General features: G+C 42.8%; 3 protein-coding genes across 3 annotated transcripts; 1 reads left to right on the top strand and 2 right to left on the bottom strand.

Annotated features, from left to right (window-relative positions):
* Positions 1-4,001: 4,001 nt before the first annotated feature.
* LOC121619295 (ras-related protein Rab-25-like) lies at positions 4,002-6,684 on the bottom strand. Its single transcript, XM_041954889.1, has 5 exons — positions 6,423-6,684; positions 5,676-5,871; positions 5,276-5,469; positions 5,016-5,096; positions 4,002-4,933 (listed from the first exon to the last, which is right to left on the bottom strand). Exons 1-5 carry the CDS (start codon positions 6,457-6,459, stop codon positions 4,806-4,808), a joined length of 636 nt encoding a protein of 211 aa, XP_041810823.1. The 5' UTR covers positions 6,460-6,684; the 3' UTR covers positions 4,002-4,805.
* An 898-nt stretch (positions 6,685-7,582) lies between these two features.
* LOC121619532 (ubiquilin-4-like) lies at positions 7,583-14,782 on the bottom strand. Its single transcript, XM_041955311.1, has 11 exons — positions 14,617-14,782; positions 12,607-12,758; positions 12,248-12,396; positions 11,879-12,141; positions 11,549-11,707; positions 11,199-11,421; positions 10,945-11,084; positions 10,349-10,432; positions 9,473-9,588; positions 9,151-9,367; positions 7,583-9,063 (listed from the first exon to the last, which is right to left on the bottom strand). The coding sequence occupies exons 1-11, from the start codon at positions 14,758-14,760 to the stop codon at positions 8,911-8,913; spliced, it is 1,800 nt and encodes a 599-aa protein (XP_041811245.1). The 5' UTR covers positions 14,761-14,782; the 3' UTR covers positions 7,583-8,910.
* Positions 14,783-18,478: 3,696 nt separating this feature from the next.
* LOC121619931 (lens fiber membrane intrinsic protein-like) lies at positions 18,479-19,958 on the top strand. The gene is made up of 4 exons (XM_041955877.1): positions 18,479-18,653; positions 19,198-19,347; positions 19,437-19,571; positions 19,897-19,958. Exons 1-4 carry the CDS (start codon positions 18,479-18,481, stop codon positions 19,956-19,958), a joined length of 522 nt encoding a protein of 173 aa, XP_041811811.1.
* Positions 19,959-20,931: the final 973 nt, after the last annotated feature.

Genomic DNA, 20,931 nt, shown 5'->3' with positions numbered 1-20,931 from the left:
CTCAGGGTGGTTCACTGACATGATTCAGTGGATCAAAATAATATGTGAAGTGCATCGATATGAATAACCATCTTCATGCTCCAGACATAGCTCCCGGTTACTGAGCCATTTCATCTGGACCTCCATCAACGGGCAACACGGAACAACAGCTGAGGAGGAGAGAAATGCACATATGGAAATATCGACTCATAAACTCAATTTAACGCCCCTTTTGTCACTTTCTGTATTGCCAGACGTTTTGTTTTCCTCTGAGAAAGAGCAGAGTACTTTCAGAGGCCGGGTGGTATTATTGCCATTTTTCCCCTCCCTTGGAAGGAGTAACTGAAAAGTTTCTCTCAGTCCCACATTTTGGAAGGTTTCGCTTTCTAGTTTTAGCCAGGTGTCTTGTGCCAAGGTGAGAAATCAGCATCGGAGCGATGGTGGTGCGGCTGTCAGAAATTTCTGGGTCAGTGGATTCGTGACCACCGCGGCAACATGAAACCAGGCAAAAGCCAGGTGAATAAAAGACTTTATTAAGCTAATGTGGCTGGAAAAGGTGCCACCCCCTCCTCCTCTCCAGATGTCATCACTTAAGCACAAATATCCACTCAGCAGAAAGCTCACCTGGGATAATATGTTAATGACAATCCTATTTGACACTGTTTCTGGCATCAGGTTTCAGCTGAAAGCAGCACTCAAATAATGGCTCGGCTGCTGCATCGCTTTACACCTGCAGCCGTTTAGCACCACAGACTCAGACAAACACCGCGGCTGTCATGGCAACTGAGGTGTGTAATATTATGTTGAGTGGACCAATGCTGAGGCTCTTGGCTCGTTTGTCGCTGGCAAACTGTCCAGTTGCACCCCGGAACGGGATCTTGTGACCCAAACTGGGTCTTGAGTGTGGAGGGCCACAACACAACACAACAGGCTCCGCTATTAAGTATGACTGGAGTATACTGGGACACACACACACACACACAACACACACACAGTGCTTCCATCACTTTAGGGGACATTACATTGACTTACCTTAAGAATTACCATAACCACTACTTGCCTACCCCCAACCCAAGTCCTCACCCTAATATTTAATGATGACATGTTTTAGGGAAGTCCCCGCAATGTACGATGTGAACAACTGTATGTATTTACAGACAGACAGACACACATACACACACAGAGAGAGAGAGAGAGAGAGAGAGAGAGAGAGAGAGAGAGAGAGAGAGAGAGAGAGAGAGAGAGAGAGAAACTGCTTTCTAGCACATTTTAATCTCATAATAAGCCAATCTGACACTAAACAGCTCAAGTCTTCAAGCAGGAGCGATAAACACACTCTTAACATTTTCTCTACAATCACCTCCAGGAAATAATCCACCTCGCAGCTCGTTGTCAGCTCTCTCTGCCGACTGTGCACTGAGCACACAGCCATGCGCCCATCGGTTCACCTCTCCTTTTGATTGGTCGCCATAACAACATCACCATGGTAGTCATCGTACATTGACTTTGATTCTATTTATGTGTTGATGTCTGCTGACGTGGCAATCGCAAATTTGTGCTCTCTGCTGACTTGTGCTGACGGATGAAGGGAGACGGAGGCGCGTCAGCTGTCACCACTGGTGCTTGGACTTTGGGTTTGTTTTTTGTGTTTGGCATAGACAGGTGCAGGCAGGCGTATATACACACACACACGCACTCAAAGATGCACGCTTACATACTCCCACAGACGGCACATCAGCCAATTTGGCAAAATGGTAGCAAATCACAAATCCAGCTGTCAATGACAGGTGTATGCTTTATAATCTTGTAATATATCCCACGTATCATTGCTGTCCAGTTAACATCCTGTATCTCCCCATTTGGCTGGGATTATGGGTTGAAAAAATTCTCCTCATCCTTAAACTAAACAAACTACTTAAAAAGTCGCGGATGAGCTGAAAAATGCATTGTCGCAAAGCTGCAAAAAATTCTGTGTCTCTTAGCTCATGAAAAGGTGACGTTTGGAGGTACTTGTTTTTCACAGGACGGCAATAATATGCAAAAACACCACAAAGACATCTGTGTGTGTGTGCCATGAATATTCTGAGAGATTTGAGTTAATTTAGAAACAGATAGACAAAAGACAAGAGAGCTTGCATGTGTTGTGAGAGTTTCGGCTGTTTTTTGAGCTCTTGGGTGTATGTGAGTGCATGTTTATAGGGTCTTATGTTGGTCCCTGGGAACCACACGTATAAAAAAAAACAAACAAACAGAGGAGGAAGAAATAAACAGCAGGAAAACAGCTCTGTAAAGCCCGAAACCAAGCTGAAAAAAGTTAGTGAAATGAGGACTGGTGAGAGTAGAAACAGCAAGGGAACAGAAACAATGGATCCTGTGAGCACAGGTTTTTAGAAAAGATGCATGCTTCATGGGGTCAAAGGTCACAGTTATCCCCACACAGATGTGATGCTGCAACTGTAAATTCTCTGGAGGTCAAGATTCCCTACAAAGACCTGGAGGAAGAGGTCTCGTAAATGGGAGATGAACAGCTCCATGTTGGGGTCAGAGGTTCCATACCACTCATCACTTTAGCATGAGTCCTTCTTTCAGAGACATTTTTTACAGCCTACACATGTCTAGTAGCATGTGGGTAATAGCCACCACATGTACATATGTGCTAAATCCAAATCTTTCCAACCACTGTGAGCGCTTTACCGTCAAGGTGAGGTCAGAGTGGTCTACGCGCTGCTCCAGGGGGAAGTTTGCCAAAATCTGTAAAGTGGTAAAAGAGAATCTAACTGTCCTCATTGTAATTTTTTAATTTCATCATTTTCGCAAACATAACCCTTACCTCTAGGCTCAGGACAGAGGGAGATTTATGGACATCATGACCAGGCTTTCAACCTGCGCAGCCCGTTCAGCCGGCGTGGATTATTACACCAGATGCTTTTACTCGGCCCATAAAAATATCGTCGTTCACAGGAAATAATTAAACATTTACTGCGCGGTGCAGAGCCTTCCCTATCGTATTTTCATAAAGGAAACTTAATAAAAGCATTTGTGGTCATTTCGCTGTAGTAGAATGATCTCCGGCATGAGAAATTTTGCTTGGGGACACCACACACACACACATGCACACACACACTCACACCCACAGTAAAGGCTCCTTATGCACATCTGTGAGCCAGAGATATCTGTCCAGAATGTCATTAACTACCACTGCTGTAGATTTATATTCTCTCAGTCGTGCCATATGAGCCTGTCTAATTACATCCATAGTCTGGAGATCATCTGCATACACACACACACACTGACATAAAACCATGACGTCTGTGGATGAATTTACTATTTGGGACAAAAAAGTGCAAGTGAATTCCCCACTTCATGGACATGCTGCTTAGCTTAGAGGGCATCAGAGGTCGCTGCCATGGCGACAACAAAGCAGCACCACACAAGCTTAATATAGTGATCATTAATGGGATGAACATGGGACGAGACGATAGTTTGAGTCGGACTGGGGTTAATATGGAAATGAGAGAGGGAACAAATGCATCACACTGCTCAGCGCTGGTGCTTTAAAGTCAACTTGCAACATCAGCACTGCCATCTACAGGCCGAGAAGAGACAGAACACCTTCATATTGCTTCAATATTAAGATGAGTCCCCAAAAGGGTCCACAAGATGTGATTAAAGAGTGATTTGTTTCATCTGCAGATATAAAACTGTATTTCACAAGAACAAACAAAAGAAAGAAAGCTGTCCATAATAGTTTCTTATTTTCTACATCTGTAATAATTTCCTGATCACCAGGTTCAGAAGCACTGCTGTCCGCTGTTTCATTTATTTGCTTTCACTCAGCAGTGTATTCTGTAAATGAATGAATGACAATACACAAGCTTGACTTGACTTGAACTTGTACTTTTAGTTTACTTCAGGATGACTTTTTACACCATGGCATTTATTTGACACCTCTAGTTTGTGGTTATTTTGCAAAAAAAAAAAAAAAAAAAAAAAAAAAAAAACTATATATATATATATAGTGTCTTTGTATAAATTAAACTACCCAACAGCATATAAATTAGTTAAAATGTGCCTAATCTCAATCAACTCCAACAGTGTATGCTGCTCACATGTGAATGCATCAATAATAACATTCCAGTAATATACAGTCATATATACAAAAGTATAACACTTGGAGAGAGGACATTCTACATACTCAGGACTGAGATGATGAAATTTAACATTTTGCTAAAAAAAACTTCTGCACTTTAACAACAGCAGTAAAATGTTGCAGGATTTTCTGTGGTAACAGGCTAGTTTTGCACACTGGGATATCACTTCTTTCGCAAAGGTTTTTAAGTTCTCCTTCCTCCACTGCCTTTATTTCACATCAGCTCTCTCTCTTATTCCCTCGTCTAATTTAGATAACGTGTCTAATGCAGATAATAAATTCATGTCTTTGTGGACATGCAGACAGAATAACATAAATAATTTATTCCAAATGAATCCCAGTGCATTCCTTTATAAAAGCAATACAACTTCACAACGCCTCTTTAAAAACATGAAGATAAGATAAAGGGGGGGAAAAAGCACAGCTATCTCATAAAAAGCTCCCATCAGCCACCACAAGAAAATAGACTTTCTCAATGTTTGCATCCCCATATTTTTATTTTTTTTTTTTTGAGTTATGTTTAAAGAGGTTTGTATGTTGACTGCTCAAGTGTCAGGCAGGTACCTCGCTCTTCAAACTGTGTGCATGATGTCGTGTTTAAGCTTAAACGACAGTCAGGCCTGATGCTGGTTCGGCGAGGAGGTAGCGGATCATCGCAGGGCACCAGGAGCTGCTGTTAGGAGCTCTTGCAGCAGGTCCTGCCCTTCTCCTGTGTCTCACTGGTGGGTCCGATGGGGCTGGACAGGGTTACAGCACTGATGGAGCCACGGGTCACCTCTCTGCTGGCCACCTTCTTATGGATCGCTGGAGAAAATGGAGACACATCGGCAGGTGATTCAAAGAACTTGGATGAACTGAGGATGTTTGGACACGCTGAGCGAACTACCTGTGAGGACTTCATTGAAAGCAGCTTCGACGTTCGTGGAGTCCAACGCTGATGTCTCCATGAACATGAGACCCTTCTTCTCTGGGTTGGTTTGAAGGGCGAGAGCAAGGACAGCAAAGATCACCAATCAACAAATGCAGACGCATTCAAGGTACAACATGTGCAATACTGACTGTTAAATACACCTTTCATGATCAAAAGAAAAACTCAGACATGGACTGGAAAACCTTCAAAAACAAAGACAACACAACTTAACCGACCTGCAAAGTCCCTGGCCTCATCCGAGGGCACGGTCCTGAGGGTCTCCAGGTCTCTCTTGTTCCCTACCAGCATGACCACGATGTGAGGGTCTGCGTGGTCGTACAGCTCTTTCAGCCACCTCTCTGCACTCTCATAGGTCAGGTGCTTGCTAATGTCGTAGACCAACAGTGCTCCAACTGCTCCCCTGTAGTAGCTGTAAGTCCACACCCAGTGAGACGCATCAAACATACATGAGCTGGATCTTACATTCAGACTGGAGGCTGTTGTTGTTGTAAAATGTGCAACAGAGGTATGGCTGTTAACTGCATGCACTGATATTCAACTGGAGCACATCACTGCTTTATTATGTGTCTATTACTCATATTGTATAAATGTGTGTGTGCGTGTGTGTGTACCCACGCTGAGGTGATAGCCCTGTAGCGCTCCAGCCCTGCTGTGTCCCAGATTTGGGCTTTGATGGTGAAGTTGTCCAGCTGAATGGTCCGTGTGCTGAACTCGACGCCGATGGTGGTGCGACTGTCGTGATTGAACTCATTCTTAGTGAATCGAGACAGCAGGTTGCTCTTTCCAACGCCAGACTCCCCTATCAGAACCACTTAACAGACGGACGAGAGGAGTCAGACTTCATTCTTTATAAGCACAATAACCATAGAGCCTTCTATTGACTGTGTAATGGCACATTGAGTCCAACAATATAAGAGCCAAATGGTGAGAACTAGAACTTTCTGTGATGAATCAGATATCTCCTCTAACACGTGTAGACTTCCTGTCACCACTCACGAGACACTGTGACATCACATAAATGAGGCAGACCAACCCTGTGACTGACTTCATCTTGGAATGAGTGGAATGGAAAATCTTAGCCGGTTTATCTTAGTCAGAGAAAAGAGACATGCAAGCCTCTTTAGTGAGGCAGGATAAAATCATATGTTTCTCTAACAGGTCAAAGGTCAAATGGTTTATAGCCATAGCGACAGAAAAACACCACTACCTGCTTTACTTCCGTCCCTCTCTTACTCTTGCGAAAATAGAAGCAGGAAGTTAGGACCAGTTGCACCTGACAGGTCTAACATCAACTGAAGTAACACACGCTGTATATCTTTTATCTCTTCTTACACAATTACAGCTTAAGTAAGCATGACTCACCTTTGAAGACAAAATTGTACGACTCGTCAGACCCCATGCTGGACCGAGTGGTGAAATATTCCTGTTTCACTTGGGAAATATTCTGAAGCCACTTTCAGTATTGGTTAAAAAAAAAAAAAGACGAGAGAGCAAAACAAATACAGCTTCACTCCTCTTCCTCTCCCTCCGGTGTGGAGAGAGAGAGAAAGAGTAAAGGTGAAAATGGACAAGAAAAAGAGAACAGGTTCAGCTGCACCCACCCGCTTCCTTCTCAGGCAGGTTAACTCCTGATTGAGGACAGGCAGGGCAGGAGTCCTGCAGGAGACACCTGTGGGACGGCCAGAGGGGGGGTGGAGAGCAGGTGGAACAGGTAGAACCACTTGCAGCTAGTCATCAGGAACAGGCTCCACCCTCTCCTACACTCGCCTTTCACTCAGTGACTCAGATCATTTGTTTGACAGTAAACCTCACCTAACTGGTGGGTCTGTGTACCAGAGCACGACGCCATTTTGCCACTGATGCCATGAGGGATGTGGTCAGAGACCGTGATTTCACCTGCTGTGCTAATACTCATATTTTGATCATACATGTGGTCATATTAATGCTTTATGGAACACAGCCCAAACACATTGATTTGAATACAGCTGCAACTATCAGAGTTTCACACAATAACGGCAGTGATTATACTGACTAATCCATCCTATGACAACACTGTTTAATATAAAATTGGGAAACACTTTATTTTACAAATCCATATATAATTAAAGGACTTTAAGGAAATAGTCTACCAAAGTAAATCTAAGTTCTCAAGTTATTTATTATTCAAAACTCTCTTGAATTATATCATTCCTTGTAGAAAATTTTTGCATGTTCTGTAAAATTACCCATAATTAATTAGACGTTTGGCAAAAACCTGCTTATGAATAAAAGATTACAAGGCACAGATCTTCTCTATGTAATTTCTGGTACAAATGGTAACGGTAAAATTGTTGGCCATAGTTGTACCAAACAAACGGTGGCTCACGTCAATATGCTACATTTTGATGTTAAACAACAAAAAGAAGCAGAGCAGAAATTTAATTTACTTTAATTGAACTTCAAGGCCAGAAAAAGTTCACAGAATGCTGCAGGCGCCACCTTGCACCGTCCCGAGGCTGTAATCAACTGACACAGAGTGTAGACCGTTTTTGACCATGTTTTATTTTTTTTAGTACAGTACTGTTAAAAGTTAGTTTCGACATGTTCAATTGGGAGATGGATTTTTTTTTTCAGCTGAGGTCAACAGACAAAGCAGCTATAGAAGCAGTTGCCAAGGTTACCACAACTACAATGCTGAGATTTTCAAAAGGAAAAAAAAATAAGACAACCTAGAACTTGATTTTAGAAACATATGGTGCCACCATACCATTACTGTTTGTAAAGCCTTTCCATTATTTATTTACTTTTTTGCTCACTTGATTTCCACGTTTATTTTATGCGAGACAAATCATGATTATCTCTAGGTACTAACTGCACCTCAAAAGAAGAAAAATAGAATAAAAAGAGGAATCAGATTAAAATGAAAGGAAAGCTTGTTTGTTTCATTCATGTTCATTTCTAACAGCGTCCCGTGCTCCGGAGCTGTTACAATGTGATATCTGATCATGGTTACAGTTCTGGAAGATGCTGTGTGGAATTTATTGAGGGGGGGGGTTCTAATTTACCGACTGAATTGGGGTGTAATTTGCCCGACAATGCTCTTCTAGGGCAGGGGAGGACAGAAGGCACAGCAGTGGTGCCTCAGAAGGAGAAGACACTGTGCACCCGTGAGTGGGCACTTTTATTTGGAATGACAAATTACAAGTTTAGGGAAGTGTGGAGGGCGTCATTTTCTTAAGCGTTTGCAATAAATAGTAAAAGTTGTTGGGCAGAAACAGCTATTTGTGTAGAATGTCAAGAACGGGGGAAAGAGGGAGGAATGAGGTTGAATGTCTGTATAGATGAGATATCTTTCTGTTCTTGCTCAGGATTACTATCTGTTTACCAGAATTTTTTCATGTATTGATTTGCTAGTTAAATGCTAACAAACTGCCTCACACTGGCCATGTATGAAACAGAGCCGACAGCCAATCACATAGCACGGGTTTAATCTGAATTATGTCAATGTCTGTCTGCACACTTGACTCCAGTTTTATTTGAAGAAAACAATGAATGAAGAAATGGTTGGGAATCCCTTTTCAGGAGAGGTTTTCGTTCCTTCTCTCTGCACCAGAACACCCCCTCAAGTTGAGAGTGGTTCAGTCCGGCTCTACAGCAGCACTCTGAGACAGAGATCTGGTTGATTGACGCCAAAAAGAGAAAGTATGGGGTTTAGGGAATGAGGGTCTTACGGATCCTGCCCACATTTCTTCTGTAAAGTTTGGGACAATACACTTAAAATTTCTCTTGGTTCTCTGTAGATGCTGGGTGTGTTGATGAGTCAGGTATGTATGTATGCATGTGTCTGTGTGTCAGTATGTACTGTATGTCTTTAGGAGGGCTGTGAGCCCAGCAGTCTCTCGATAGCGGCGTTGATGTCTCCTCCAGTAGCGATGAGGGCCTGCAGGTTGGCCTCGCGGTTGATGAAGCCCATGGCGCTCAGCTGGTCCAGCTGGGACTGGAACCGCACCTCTGGGGTCTGGGTCTACAGGGGGAAGATGAATGGAACTTCAAAAAAAAAATCTTACAGATGTGAAGGATGTAATATCAGTGCATGTGTGTGTGTGTGTACCGTTGCACTTCCTCCACCAGCTCCTCCAGCAAACATCTGGAGCATCTGTTGCATCAGCTGCTGCTGGGCGGCGTTCGTTCCTGCGCTGCTGGGTGAGGAGGCTGGGTTCTCTGTGGGCATGCCAGGAACTCCACCTGTGGGCATGCCAGGAACTCCACCCGTGGGCATGCCAGGAACGCCACCTGTGGGCATGCCAGGAACTCCACCTGACATCAAACTACGTCAAAAGAGAAGAAAAGGAAAAAAAAAAAAGAGTTGGAAAAAAACAAACCTTCAACAAAAAAAAATGCACCACGTGTTATGTCTGTCTGTGAGAGCATACCTGGGCATGAGGCCTGGTGCTTCTGTCTGCAGTGTCTGTAGACCCTGTTGGATCTGCATTAGAGCTTGCATAGCCCGGGGATTGGTCATCACTGACAGGGCTTCTGGGTTCTGCATCTGCAACCAAACAGAGAGTGTAGCAATGAATTAACCAACTGATCAATGATCGATTTGCAGTCCATTTACATTTACTTAACTTTAAAAAATCAATAGGTAAATAAAAGCACGCTTAAGCCACGCACTTGCCAAATGTCTGGAACTATGAATTAGGAAAAATTCAAAATGTCAAAACTGGTGGCCAAAACTGTACGGGAGACATCTCCTCATTTCCAGACAAAAATGTTGAGCATGTGCAGATAAACATCTCTGCTAAGTTTCACAATACCAGGATCCAGGCTTGTTACAGTATATTGCCCCCTATGGGCCGTTATGTCACTAAGACAGTCTGTGTCTTTGAAACACAGACTGTATAAAACATGGATGTAGTCTCTATCACATCACCAATAGGTTTCTGAAGAAAGTGGTCATGCCCATAATTATGCAAACTTGAAGCCTTAATATAATTTAAACGAGTCAGTTATATAAAAATTCACACCTGCACAGTTGCCATGAATTAAGGAAATTAGCTATAGCTATAAAAACATTTTTGTACCAGGCTTTAAACATGTTTATTTCTGTTGTAAGGTTGAGCATTTTAACATGAAGGTCTATGGGGATTGACTCGCTTTTGAAACCCCCCTCAAGTTGCCATTTAAGGAAGTGCAATTTTGTCACTTGTGCGCTGGCTCTATTTCTCAGCCTTGGAGGTTGATGCTTGCTTTGACAGAAAAGCGTAAAAATCCAGGGCTGAGCTATCAGGCTGGAACGTGTGTGCTACCTGCTGCAGAAAGATGGGCAACTGAGATCTGAACTGTTCCTGCAGCTGTGGGTTCCCAGCAAACAAGGGGTTATTCATCAAAACCTAGTAGAGAGAGAGAAAAAGAAAGACCGTGAAGCCAATGTGCCACTCGCACGCATCTGGTTATGCTGCTTACTCAACATGGTTGATATTTGAATTATATATGCTTTAGAACCAGCAGAAAGAACCAACACTCCACTGTGAGGTCGTTCTGGTGATCAGTACAGTCAGCATTGTTTATTAGAAGCAATTAATTCAGAGCAGTGTTATTTATTTCTTCTTACAATTCGCTGAAATGCAAGTGAGCTTAGCAGACAATCCCCTCTGGTGAGTATGCACTAAATACTGGTCTTATTGGCCTAATGCACAACAGGCCAAGCTAGATCCTACTATTTACACTTCATTGCAAACTGCAGAGTCCAATATAACCAATCGATTCCATTTGTGGTACACAATCTGAACAAGAAAGAGCAAGCTCTGAATCTAAAGAAGCAAGATTTGCTTTGTAATACGACTACATCTGTGGGTGTCTTCTATATGGTGGGTGTGTTCGCCCACGTCCTTCCGTTCCATACCTGGGAGGCCAACTCTGGATTTTGAGCCAGTGACTGCATCATACTGCGCATGTAGGGAGCAGACAGCATGTTCTGCATCAGCTGGGGGTTTTCTGAGATCTGCTGCAGTAGACTCTGCATGCCCGGGCTGTTGAACATCCCTACAACACACAGAAAAGAAAGGGGGTTAGTTATATACAGTATATGCATATACAGATAAGTAAATAAAAGACTAGTGTGCAGGGTGTACTGAGAATCATAGCCTGCTGTCTTACCATTGCCCAGACTGCCAGGATTGATGCCCAAAGGGTTAGACACGCTGGGGTTGGTGCCCCCAGTGGTGCTAGCGCTTCCTGTGGTGCCCCCTCCACTCTCAGAAGGGTTAGAGGAATTCGGTGGCCCCCATGGATTAGGCAGGGGCTCACGGTTCTCTGTCCGTGATGGCTGGGCACCAGACTCAGAGGTCCCACCTAGAGCTGAGAATGGGTTGCTGCCAAACTACAGGGGAAGAGATTAGACAATAAAACCATGACAAAGGTTATAGCACATGTGAAAACGATTCCTAAAGGGATTAAAGGAGCACAAACAAATCAAGACTTGATCAGTAAACATCCCTCCCAGATACCTGTTCCCTGGCAGCGCTGAACATGGGTTCCTGGATGTCTGTGTACATCCTCCGCAAGGCATTGTAACCTCCTGGGATGCTCTCCAAGTTGCTCAGAGCCCGATCCTGGTTTCGCATCATTTCCTGCATCATGGCCGGGTTCCTGGCCAGCTCCATAGTCTGGGAGGAGAGATAAAAGGGGAGAGGAGGTAAGTCAGTCAAAGTTTCTTTTCAACAGAACAAGTAGAATCCTGGATAAACAGACAAAAATGCAATGGAAATCCAATGTTGTCGTGCCTATGCTACAACTAAGTAACTAAGCGCAATTCAGTGCCTCTCCATTTCATCTACCTGTCTCATGAGCTCAGGGTTGTTGAGCATGTGGGAGATCTCAGGGTTGCGTTCCATCAGCTGTTGCATCTGAGGGTTAGCCATGATCATCTGTCTCATCAGGTCCGGGTTGGACATCATGTTCTGCACCAGCGGATTCTCCATGATCTGAGAAAGCATCTCTGGGTTGGACATGAGCTGCCTCTGCATCTGCTGCTGCAGTTCCATGAAGTTAGCTGAGCCCATGCCCAGTCCAGCCAGACCAGCCAGGTCACCGAAGCCAGCTGAGGGAGGCCAGATGGGTGCGTGATGGTTACACACATTATCTTTGTGGTGCTGAACAAATAAAAAGGTGTTTGAATGTGAATGGTTAGACACAGGTGGACTCACTCAGTATGTTGGGCGTCTGTGTGGGTGGTGCGGTAGTGCCAGTAGAGCCTGCTGTGGAGGAGGGGTTGGTGCCCGGACTAGAGGTGGAGGTATTGCCTGCTTGAGTGGAGGTTGAGCTAGAGGCCGAGGTGCTACCGCCATCTCCTGCCCTACAGGGATAATTTGTAAGTGTGTGAGAAATTCAGTACTTACGTAAGCTGATAGTTAGTCTGGAACTCAATGAAGTTAAACATAAATACGGCGGCAGTTAACTGAATTCTGCATCAAGATTGTTCTCCAAGGAGAATGAATCTTTCTTACTGTCCTGCTACAAAATGATCTCTTGAGCCAACATGCTGTGTATAATAAAACAGCCTTACTTGTGTGCTGTCTTTATGACTAGGTGAACTGTCAGGCCATCCTTGATGCCATGCTGGCTGAGGCTGTCGCCGTCCTTCAAGATCTTCCCTGCAAAAATCAGAACCAACTGGTCCTGTTTGGCTTTGAATCGCCTCGAGATCTCTTCTTTAAACTGAAATATAGCAAGAAATAAAGAGAGATGAGAGAGGAAATAGGACAAGAGGGAGAGGTGAGAAAGAAACAGGAAATGAAAAGGATAATATTAACAATAAGATGGTTTTTATGTGAGTGGTACTGCTCAAACGTGTTTCTGTTCTGTTGCAACCTTCAGTCCCTAAATTCTAGTTTCCAGCAAAGTCCTCTGTGCTTATCCTATTAGCAGAGGTCTAAACACTCCAAATTTGCCAAATAACCGTTACTCTTCGACTACTGTGGGAAGCATAATTAGTACAGTAAAACGGTCTCATCCTGAAGAAAACTGCTCTACAATTACTATAATTGTACATAAGAGGTATTTTATCTTAACATTGCACTCAAATCAGCTACTTGTAGTGCCGATATGGCCACACAACAAAATATTAAGTTATACAGGTTATGAATTTTGATAACTGAAACAGATGAGACAGGGGACAGAGGATGATCCCCATCATACAAAATTCAATAAAAGCATGTTATTTATATGCCCAGTCACCTGGTTGTATTATGGCCACAAACAAATTATGATGAGAACTGCTTTTCGTAGAGTTTCTTCTGCCTGACATATGCGGACCACAAACACAAGATAGATCAAAAGTAGCTGAAAAAAGTGAATTAACCACAAACAGATGTTCTTATTTTTGTTTCAATTGTTTAGGATATATTTGTTGACGTTTACTCTGACAGTTTGTTCTCGTATTTAATTTTTATTGTCTTCCTGTTTCATGTGCAAGATCATTTCACTTACTTTCTGATGTTTAAGCTTGCTTTGTTTCGCCTTTCTTGTTCTATTAATACTGTATAATTTCAAACAGCTGTTTGCTTATATTATAGTCATGTGTGCACCCCTGCAAGACTAGCAACCACCTTGTTGTAGCTGATAGGCATCAAAATAGCGGATAGAGAACAATGAATGCTGTTATTCACTTTAGCTCTCAGCTTTAACTATTTCACACCACTGTATGTGCATCTCAAAGAATGACAAATGTTTGCATGATGCAAATCATAGAGCCTAAGGTGGCTAGGGATGACTCACTTGGACATGAGAGATCTAAATCCAATGTCTGAACATGAAACACGTGAATATATACCCATGGAACATACAACCAGACAAAAACGGCCACTCAAGACCACACAGTAATCACAATAGCTTGACCAGATGGCAAACAAAGCTAAAGAAACTACGATTTGTGTCTGGCTTCATGGGTTGCATTATAGTTTCACAGTAACACGTCGCCAAGCCAACAGTAGCTGAGAATACTGTATATTCCCTAGAAAGCTGAATGACTCAGTGGCAGCAGTGAGAATGTTCTAGAGTGATGGTAGCATTAGCATTTTGAAAGCTGTTTAGCCGAAATGGGAAATGAAAGACATTCGGCAATTTCATCCCCCCAAAACCACTTCTGTGGTTCTGTCAGGCCATTGTTGCTTGTTGCAACGAGCACAGCAAGAGCGCAACCCGTCAGCTGACACTTGTTTGGCTACATACTTAGCTAACGTTGGCTCAGCTCGCAAGCTAAGTTAGCTCGATAGCTAACTGTTACCGTTAGCTGGCTAGCCGGTTAGCCATCTGAAATATAAACGTGGTTACATCGCTCTTTGGGGTGTCAACGACGTTGATAACACTGAACAACGGTTGATACAAGCAGTAATACTTTCATTAGACACAACCTCTTTGATTTCACACACTATCAGTTAGCCGGTAAGAGAGACGATGCTATGCTAATGTTCACACGGCTAACTAGCTTCCTAACTGAAGTTGTGGGCAGGGGCATGACGTTAGAGCACGGCGCTGAACCGCACCAGCCAGCTCCCCACCTGCGAAATCAACAAACCTGAGTGACAGAGGCATCTTCTGCGATGGCGATTTCTTCTTTGTCTTTAGGGGTTTTTACTGTGACCTTAATAATAGTTCCCTCCGATGCTTCAGGTTTATTATTGTTGTTATTACCAGGATCTGCGGCGCCTTGGTCAGCCATCTTTACTCCGCCGATGGAACAGCTCGGGTCTGGCGTCAGCTTCCGGGTCATGAGAGGTCAAACCTCTTTCCAGAACGAATGCTTGCGCGTTGATCTCCAATACAAGTCTGAAAATAAATAAATAAATAGAAAAAAATATGTTTCCCCTGAAATTTCTCTTGTTGACACAGTTTTATGTTAGGATTGCTAAAGAAGCTGAATGTCATGTCTCTTAGAAGAGGAGTTATATTGCTTCAATAAAAACAGGAAATCATTTGACTTGATAGATGCCCTGTGTCAGGGAAGTTGGGATATTCAAGACTTTTGAAGACATCACTTTGGACTAGGGCTTATTGTGATGGAAAATTTTCAGGACTTATTAACATATAAAATGATAAATGGGTCACTAATTTAAAAAAAAAATACTTGCAACTTCAGAGTGAAACGGTTTAGTTGATTTTATTAACTTAGCTCAACATCCCAAATCACAAATTTTTCAACAGGCTTTACTATGTGTGTTGCATCTGACACCCTCTGCCCTCATTTCAGATAAGGACATTTTTTCCCAAAAAATGGGAAAAACAATGGAAGAAGACTCAGGAAGAGCAACAGATCTGAATGGTAAAACATAACAAATTAAACACATTGCATGCTTCGGCCGTTACAAATTAAAGCACTTCTTCCAACGAAATTTGCTCACATGCAAGTTTAAACTCACAACAAACATATGGTCGTGCCCACACTGTCCACATAACCCAGGAGCGTCTGTCGTGAAGTATGAAATAACATGTTTATCTAGATTGCATATGATTAATTGCCATTGTTGATTGTTGCTATTTCCACACTTGCATCTGTTACTCAGTCTGAGGAGTCAAACTGTCATCACATCACAACATCATCAACTGCTCTGTTGCAAATATGAAGCCATTCTTTCTCTGCATCTGTTATGTGCATGCTAACAGTGACTGTCTAGTTCATATGAAATGTCAGGTTTAATTACTAGTTTTGGTCAACCGATTAATTATAATAGCACAATGTGGTAACCACGAGATAAAATAAATGGCTTTTTTTGTTACCTAAATAGATGACTCTCATCCCAGGAGGGCTGTGTTTTGTTGTGAATATACATGAATACCTGCCTGATGTTGAGAGTACTTCCTGTGGGTTTGTGGCCATTTCTGAAAGGGATAAAACCTGCAACTCTTGGACGAGCCCAAAGCTGGTCTAATATTCAGAGAGAAGAGTGACTTTACTGTCATCTATAAGTAAATTGTGTTCCCTCTGGTCCCTGGTGCTAAACATAAAGAATGAATAATGCAACATTCAGTGGGAGTGAGGCAAATGTTCAGCCGACACATTATAGGTGCAAGGTATAAAAAAAGCTATAAAATAAGGTGCAAACATATAGTGCAATACGGAAAACTATAAAACAGTGGTGTAAAAAAATAGAAAAGTATAAATATAAAGTAGAGTATAAAAAGTGTAAGTAGTTGGAGTAGCAGCTTGCAGGTAGTCAGACAGGCTATGATGGCCAGTAAAGTGAGGCAGGGTATGAAGTGACTACTGCAGGCAAACATGCTAGACGTGTTCTTCTCCTGTACAATACAGTAAAACATGGAAATAATAATGTTAATCCAGCCTGTCTGAGTGATGCTGCCCGGTTCAGGAGTCATCCGGTGTCACACCGGCTCCTCTGTTGCCCTGGATTTGGGCCAGAGGTGCCAGCAACAGCAGTTTATGGACTGGCTCAGCCTGGCATTGGCCTCTCTTACAGTGATAAATTTTGAGCCAAATTTACATAAGGAGGCTTCGCTGAAAACAAGGTCGTCTTGGAAAATTCACATATACACACCTGGAAGTTGCCCAGCACACAGTCTAATCTGCTGGCCACAAGTAGCTCCACTGGAGTGGTTGGCCCTTGCCCGAAGGCACCTCAGTGGGGGTCACTCTAACCTCTAGACCCCCACCACTGCATTCAGTATCTGTCTTTTCTTATTCATTTTTTTTCTCATGCATACACCAAACACACACAGACAAATTCATACCCTCACACACAACCCCTGTTGTTAGTGTATGCTCTGATTTAAACTCTCCTAACTGTCTCCAGTGTACAAACACTGAATGTATATACCATGCCATGTTTTGTATGTTAATCTTTTGTGTATTTAATACAAGATTTGAAAAGGTCACATTTTGTTATTACGTGTGTGGCAGAGAGCTCTGGAGAGAGAGAGCATTCTTATGTGTTTTTTGCATGTGTTTTTGTCAGTCATATTAGTTCTATACTTCTTTACTAAATATTCATCTCAGTATAATCTGTAAGATAGCGCTCAAGTTATAAAACATACATTATATTGGATACTAGTAAAAACAAGGCTATAGTAGAGGGAGAGAGACAGTGCATGTATAGAGCGCTCCCTCTATATGTGTCCCTCCACACCGCCACAGTGTGACAGCAGTGAAAGAAAAATGTGTGTTTCAGCATGTCGCATTGACACAGACAGTCCTGCATACCTATGCATATCCCCAGTTCTAGAGCACACCATTTACAAACAAACAAAACCGCCCAAAAAAGAAACCTGGACCACCACCCCTCGTCTAAGGCCCCACGAACGCCACACACACACACACACACTCATATGTCACATGTGTTGTGGCCCCTACGGTGTCTCATTCAAGTGCATCCCACACAGGGACACTGATTGCTGCAAAGGATTTTGCTTTCATCAACAGAAAAAGCGAGGGGACAACGTTTGTGGTTGTAGTATTGTCCATGACTCTCTCTCTTTCCCCCACGAGTGAGAACCAGCTCTCTCTCTTTTCCCCTCCACCTGTTCCTATCTTTACCTCAAAGAGGTAGGCAGAAGAGAGGGTGCATTTCCAGAAACAAGGTAAGGGATCAAATTTCAGGCTGTTTTTTTTTCTTGTGTGTGTGTGTGTCTGCATCCTAGAGGAATACATTTTCATTTATGACGACTGTGATCGGACAAAGGCTTGCAGAATCAGATAAAACCTCATTACTGCTGAACAAGCACTGCTGTGACACGAGGACTGGGAAGGGGAACAACAACAAACTGCAACATTATAGCTTTCGCTGTGGTTTTGCTTGCATCATCAGCTAGTGATGTTTCTACTAAAGAAAAGGTAAATGTGTTTGACAAAAAGTTTGTGGGGATCCACGCTGCTTCAGTTAAGAAATCAAGGGGTTAAAGCAGCTAAGAATGTGCGCTGAATGTGGGTTTGTTAGTTTCATATTTCTGTGGTTTTTCTCATTGTGGAATGAGTTATGATTGGCCAGCTTCATATCAAACAGAGCTTCAAATGCAGTGTTGAATTTGACTGATTAGATTTCAGTCGTCCTTTTTCATGGATCCTTCTTTTTTTGTGTGTGTTAAAGAGTTTGTATGAACACGTTGAGTCTTGAGACATTTTTAAACATATGCTGTGTCACACATAGCACCGCATCAAGAATGCATTTCATTTGTTTATTTTAGCAATTATATTTTCAACCTTATAAGCTGCAGGTCTTGAGATAGTATGTATGTATATACTGTAGTGCAAACATGTTAACTTGATGTTGACTTGACACGCTGTCTGTGTGTGTGTGTGTGTGTGTGTGTGCATGTAGTACATGAGTAGTGAAACATGATTTTCCAGGATCTGCAGTACCCTTAACTTCCATGGTTTTTCCTCACTACGTTCCAGTTGCTCTGCAGAGGCCCCGTTATCTCAGCTCAAGATGTACAGCTTCATGGGAGGGGGCCTGTTCTGTGCTATTGTTGGTAACATCCTGTTGGTGGTCTCCACTGCAACGGACTACTGGATGCAGTACCGTCTCTCTGGGAACTACGCACACCAGGGTCTGTGGAGGTACTGCATGTCCAACAAGTGCTACATGCAGACTGACAGCATAGGTAAGACGCTTGGGGTGTCTTTCAGACCAAGATAACAGTCAGGACAAATCAAGACTGTGTTTCTCTGAGGGGGGTGGGTTGCTCACAAATTTTCACACAGGTTTTGACGTTTGCAGTGTGCCGTGAGCCAGGCCTTGAGCCCCAGCCTGAAGTTTATACAGCGTATATTTGAGCACCAGCTAACACAAGAGACAGACATTTTTAAAACAATGTGAGAAATGCTTTCTGATGCCGTATTCTTACCTATAGCTGGATTGTGTCAAGTATGCAAAGAGCTGAAGGGTTTTATTGACAGGCAAAATGATGAGCTGGTTAGAGTGAGTGTCCCTGAGCTAAAAACTACAGTCATATCTGGAGAGAAGATAAAATTTCTGTCCACAGAACAATAAATGGACACTTTAAAGGTGAAAATCACTGAATCAACTGTTATCTTTCTGCATCGGAAAAAGATCCTGTGTATAATCCCCATGTGTAATAAATACGAAGTAATTAAGGACGTTTATTAGGAAGACATGTTTGATGATTTCTACCTGTTTCCCTGCAGCTTACTGGAATGCCACCAGGGCCTTCATGATCCTTTCAGGGATGTCGTGCTTCGCAGGCATCATCGCTGGCATCATGTCCTTCTCTCACTTCTCCTCCTTTGAAAGGTTCAACCACTCCTTTGCTGCAGGGATCATGTTTTTTGTCTCCAGTGAGTCTCGTTTCCTCTGAATGGACACACATGTACACTTACTGTTACCTTAACCACAACTGACATGCACCTTCCTCTCTCCCTCTCAGCTTTCTTTGTTCTGCTGGGTATGGCCATTTATACTGGAGTGACAGTCAACTTCCTGGGGAGGCGTTTCGGTGACTGGCGTTTCTCCTGGTCCTACATACTGGGCTGGGTGGCCATGCTCATGACCTTCTTTGCAGGTGAGAAAGGACAAAGGATGAGGACAATGGGCAAACCTGATTATCATACAGCAAAAACAAAAACCACAGAAGTTCCTGTCAAATATTCAAGAAAATAATACGTTTGCTGCACAATCTGAGATCATATTTAGTCTTATTGAAACAGCATGAATACAAGCTTAAAATAATTTCAAGCAGAGTTCTGACTGTAAAACAAATTCCTTATCAAAATCATCTTTGGACACATAATACTCTCCAAAGCCAGTTTGTTTAGCTATTTCTAGCAGACCTATTGAATGTAATTTTGCACATTACCAAATACATCTCGTCTGTCGTCTGTCTGCAGGTATTTTCTACATATGTGCCTACAGAATGTGTGAATGCAGGAGAGGAAACGGCCCACGCTAGAGGGAGACAGACAGTTTGTCTAAAAAAAAAAAAAAAGAGGACAATGCCAGTTTGAATTGAGGACAAACAGAAGGCAGTCTGGACTGATCTACTGAAGAGATGACGTCTGATGCTGCTCCTGGAGGCCTCTGCTGCTCTGCTGAACATGCTTTCTTAAAGTCCCATTCTTGCAAGATGGATTTTTTTTAGGAATAGTCATGACGATAGCACAGCGGGAAAACAAACAAAATAAAATGAATCACATGTCTGAAAAATGTCACACGACATCTGTGTTATTTAACTTCCTTTAGCACATTATTTTGGCACATTCAACGAAATTGGTACTCAGATTTTAGTGTGATTTTTGCAGCTGTTCTGAGAAGCCACCAGGAGATGGCAGCACTAAAGCACACCGCCACTATAGCAGAATGAGGGATGAGGGCATTGCGTTACAGAATGAATCAGGATCAAATATTTGATAAGGTTGCAGACTGTTAAGAAACATCATTCAATTATCTACTAATCCTCCTAATCCTCCAACTTTTTACTTTGGTGCAAATTCATGATCACAGATATCTGAAATAATTTTTCCCCTCAGGAGACACTTTATAATGGTAGGCGAAACATAATGTGAGGAAGTATAGAGTGCAGAAATATTAGTCCAGCAGCAGAGAACAATACATGAAAGGTATATAGTATATATGTTTGTCGCAGGATTCCTCCTTAAGCTATTTGATTTGGCCCTGCTTCAGTACTTCTGACAAGGAATCCCTTAAACACACGGTTAAATGTAGGTTTTCTAAGTAAGTAAGTTCTTGTTCATGGGAAAGAGTTTTGCCTCTGGCAGCCAGCGTGATCTTCCACAACATGTTTGTTGACGTCCCCCTGAGTGCACTCAAGCACAGACAGCACATGGAAAAGCGGTGGGAGGCTGTTTGTGTTTGGTTGCACAACAGGCCACACAGAACCTGAGAAGAAGATCAAGTTCCTGGAC

The sequence above is a fragment of the Chelmon rostratus genome, chromosome 16 (genome assembly GCF_017976325.1).
Source record: "Chelmon rostratus isolate fCheRos1 chromosome 16, fCheRos1.pri, whole genome shotgun sequence".
In the NCBI taxonomy this organism is placed as follows: Eukaryota; Metazoa; Chordata; class Actinopteri; order Chaetodontiformes; family Chaetodontidae; genus Chelmon; species Chelmon rostratus.
Note: the sequence above shows the minus strand (reverse complement) of the source record. Positions and strands in the feature narration are given on the sequence as shown.